The sequence below is a fragment of the Plecotus auritus genome, assembly GCF_963455305.1.
Source record: "Plecotus auritus genome assembly, chromosome: 3".
NCBI lineage: Eukaryota > Metazoa > Chordata > Mammalia > Chiroptera > Vespertilionidae > Plecotus > Plecotus auritus.
Genome location: NC_137772.1, coordinates 162,095,939 through 162,099,175, shown reverse-complemented (window position 1 = coordinate 162,099,175; position 3,237 = coordinate 162,095,939). Strand labels below are relative to the sequence as shown.

The window sequence follows — 3,237 nt, the reverse complement described above, 5'->3', positions numbered from 1 at the left end:
TTTTAATCAAAAGGTGGAAGCACAGGTATACTAACAAGCAAATTTAGTACGTGGCTTAAACCAGATGGCAGGGAGAGAGCACCAACACAGCCAACGCCTTCGAGAAGGCAGCTAGAAGTACTCTGCCAAACAGGTTAGTCTGCAGAATTGGAAAGATAAAACCTTTTCCTATTATCTACTCAAGCCCAACCAGAGAATATGATATAATGAATAACTAGACTCTAGTTACTAGAAGGTCGTAACTTTCCAGAAGACAGAAAGGTGGAGTAAACACACCATCCCCAGATAAAAGTGAGGCTGGATGTCAGTGTAGGAAAAGGTTTGGAGGTCTCCTTTAAGTTTGTTTTTGGCGTTTTGGTCTGTAAGCAATCAAGATGGAGAGGGAGGCTATCCCAAAGAGGAAAGTCTGCAGGAACCAGAGTAGTTGGGCCCGACCATTCGTGATGCTTTTAGACTTGCACAATACCATGGCATACACGGACTCTCCCACATGAATCAGCCAGGCAAGCCAATACCCATTGTGCAGAAGGGTGTGATGATGGTCCACCAAGTACTGAGTGAAGGGGCCCAGGGGTCCGAGTCTCTGATAAGGAATACACTGGGGCCAGAAGAAAACCCACGTGTAATAGCCAAAGGAGAGGGTGATGACTGTAAACCAGAACAGACTGCCCCTCTGGAAGTAAGCGTCATTGCCTGCTGCCTTCCCCATCGCTGCAGCACATCTCCGGGAGTGCTCAGGGCATCGTTTGCTCGGAGGCGAGGAGTGTGGGGTGGGGGGCTGTCCATTGTTTTTATGGCTCATCTTGTTTCTTTTCGTCTTTTTCTGGAATAAAAAGCGATGACATAGTAAAATTAGGAAGGCAACTGGCATGAACAGCACTTTCTAGAGTAACAATGACAAGATGACCAGATACGGATAGTGTCAACCATACAAGTGTAGAGCCACTGAAATTCACTTCAGTGAAACTGGAAAGTAACAGTTGTTAAACCCCAGCACTGGAATAAACCCTTGCTATTCTGACCTTTTCCGGTCGTTTGGGATTTTTAAACAAATTCTGTGCAGAATAGATTTTATATGTAGCAATTAATAACCAAGACATGTAGACAGATGGATGCCATCCTTTCGACTGAAGGCACACACCTTATTAAGTTGAGTGCTAAATTAGGCAATAACAAATTCTCATAATGGACTTTCATGAGTCATAAAGCAGAAAAGGATTAAGAAATACAATAAAATACTTTAAAATCATTTAATAAAGTCAAAATTTCTAAAACAATAAAAAGAGATCGAGCAACTTAAAATAGAGAGAGGATATCTAGCTATGATTTTTACTTAGATAAACAAGATTAAAATAATTGAAAATGGCTAAATAATCTCTCTGAAGTTGGGTGTTATTATTTTATATATGGTACCTTAATTACTTTCCATTCATTAGCCCATGCATTCATTTTAGAATTCCACAGATGCCTTAGCACTTAAACTTTCAGTCATTGACATAGAGGTGGCAACTCCTGAAAACATCCCATCTGCTTCCAATAAGAAACATGATATTCTTTAGGATTTATGGGTGGTGGGAGGAGGTTGCCTAAAGTGAGGTTTCAGAATTGGCTGGAAAATCCTCGTAGGTGAAACCCATATTTCTTTGGCTGTATGTAGTTCTACATTTTTATATAGAATCTAAACAATAATTATAGATGAGTTTCTTTGCCCAAAGATAGGTAAATTACAGATTTCTGATTAATCCATACTTATACACAAATCTTTTGGGGCGAGGGGAAGGTGTGGGGGATGGAAAACATCTGATGACAGATTAAAAATATTTTTAGTTTCACACTCATACAACAGTTCCAGATAAAGATGATAATAGTAACAACAACAACAACAACAATAATAATTATAGACCCTGGTTATTGCTGTTTGACTCTTTCTTCCCATCCTATTTCCAAAGTCTAAAATGCTTCTACTTGGTCCCAGTTGAGAACTGACCCAGAAGATGCTCTACATGAAGGTTCAAAGCTACCTTTAAACCAAAGAGAAATAGGCTAAAGAATCACAGACCCTGGCCTTTACCTTGTAGAGACACTAAACCAGTGGTCGGCAAACTGCGGCTTGCGAGCCACATGCGGCTCGCGAGCCGCCGTTTGCCACTCTGTTGACTAATGAGTTTGCCGACCACTGCATTAAACCAAGTCCAGCAATCACCTCTCTTCAAACTTCCTATTATGTTAAGAAAATAATCCTCCTAGTTTTTTTTTTTTTCCCCCTAGTTGGTTAAGCCACTATTGGTTGAGTTTTCTATTTATTGGAAGCAAAATACATTCCTATCTGAACCCACTCAGCCCTAGCTTCATCTGATACTCAAAACCATGTTAGATTTGAACTGACCTCTTTAGGTTTTGGAAAGGAGGCCCAAGCCTCACTGTGTGGATTTGACTAAAATCAAAACAGCACAAGGTGTGCAATGAAAAAAGAGGGAATGGTCTGACTCCCTTTCTCTCAGCAGCACTTTTCTTTTGCTTGTGTGCACTACTCCAACCCCAACACAAACCTAGTAAACTAACATGCCTCCTCCAAAATCTTGATTTTAAAAACTCATTCCCTGAATCCTAACTCCTACCCTTCCAGCTCACTTACCCTGATGCCTCCCACTGCACAATCTTCTACTTCAGTGACCCCTCCTCTTTTTCACTGGTCATTTTTCCTACAACACTTGCACTATTCCTGACCCTTGATGTCTTCACTTCCCTTTTTTACTCAGTTCAGATTCCATTGTGTGTCACTGCAAACACTCTCACCTCCCTTCTTTCTCCATCACATTCTTCTGGTTAAAAGGAAGAAATCAAAACAAAACAAAGAAAAACAACAACAAAAACAACTTTACTTACACCTAACCCCCCTCCATCTCTCTGCATGAACCAATATTGCTGGATAAGATCCCACCAAAAGAACCTATTTTTTTTTTTTTTAAATTGGCCATCACACCCTCTGTGTGATGCACATTCTTTTTTTTTTTTTTTTTAAATATATTTTATTGATTTTTTACAGAGAGGAAGGGAGAGGGATAGAGAGCTAGAAACATCGATGAGAGAGAGACATCGATCAGCTGCCTCCTGCACACCTCCCACTGGAGATGTGCCCGCAACCAAGGTACATGCCCCCGACCGGAATCGAACCCAGGACCCTTCAGTCCGCAGGCTGACGCTCTATCCACTGAGCCAAACCGGTTTCGGCCAAAA

At 41.1% G+C, this 3,237-nt stretch overlaps 1 protein-coding gene across 1 annotated transcript; it reads right to left on the bottom strand.

The window, feature by feature from the left end:
* Positions 1-334: 334 nt before the first annotated feature.
* LOC308244368 (transmembrane protein 254-like) lies at positions 335-709 on the bottom strand (the record flags this gene model as incomplete). The annotated part of the gene is made up of 1 exon (XM_080660295.1): positions 335-709. One exon carries the CDS (start codon positions 707-709, stop codon positions 335-337), a length of 375 nt encoding a protein of 124 aa, XP_080516421.1.
* Positions 710-3,237: the final 2,528 nt, after the last annotated feature.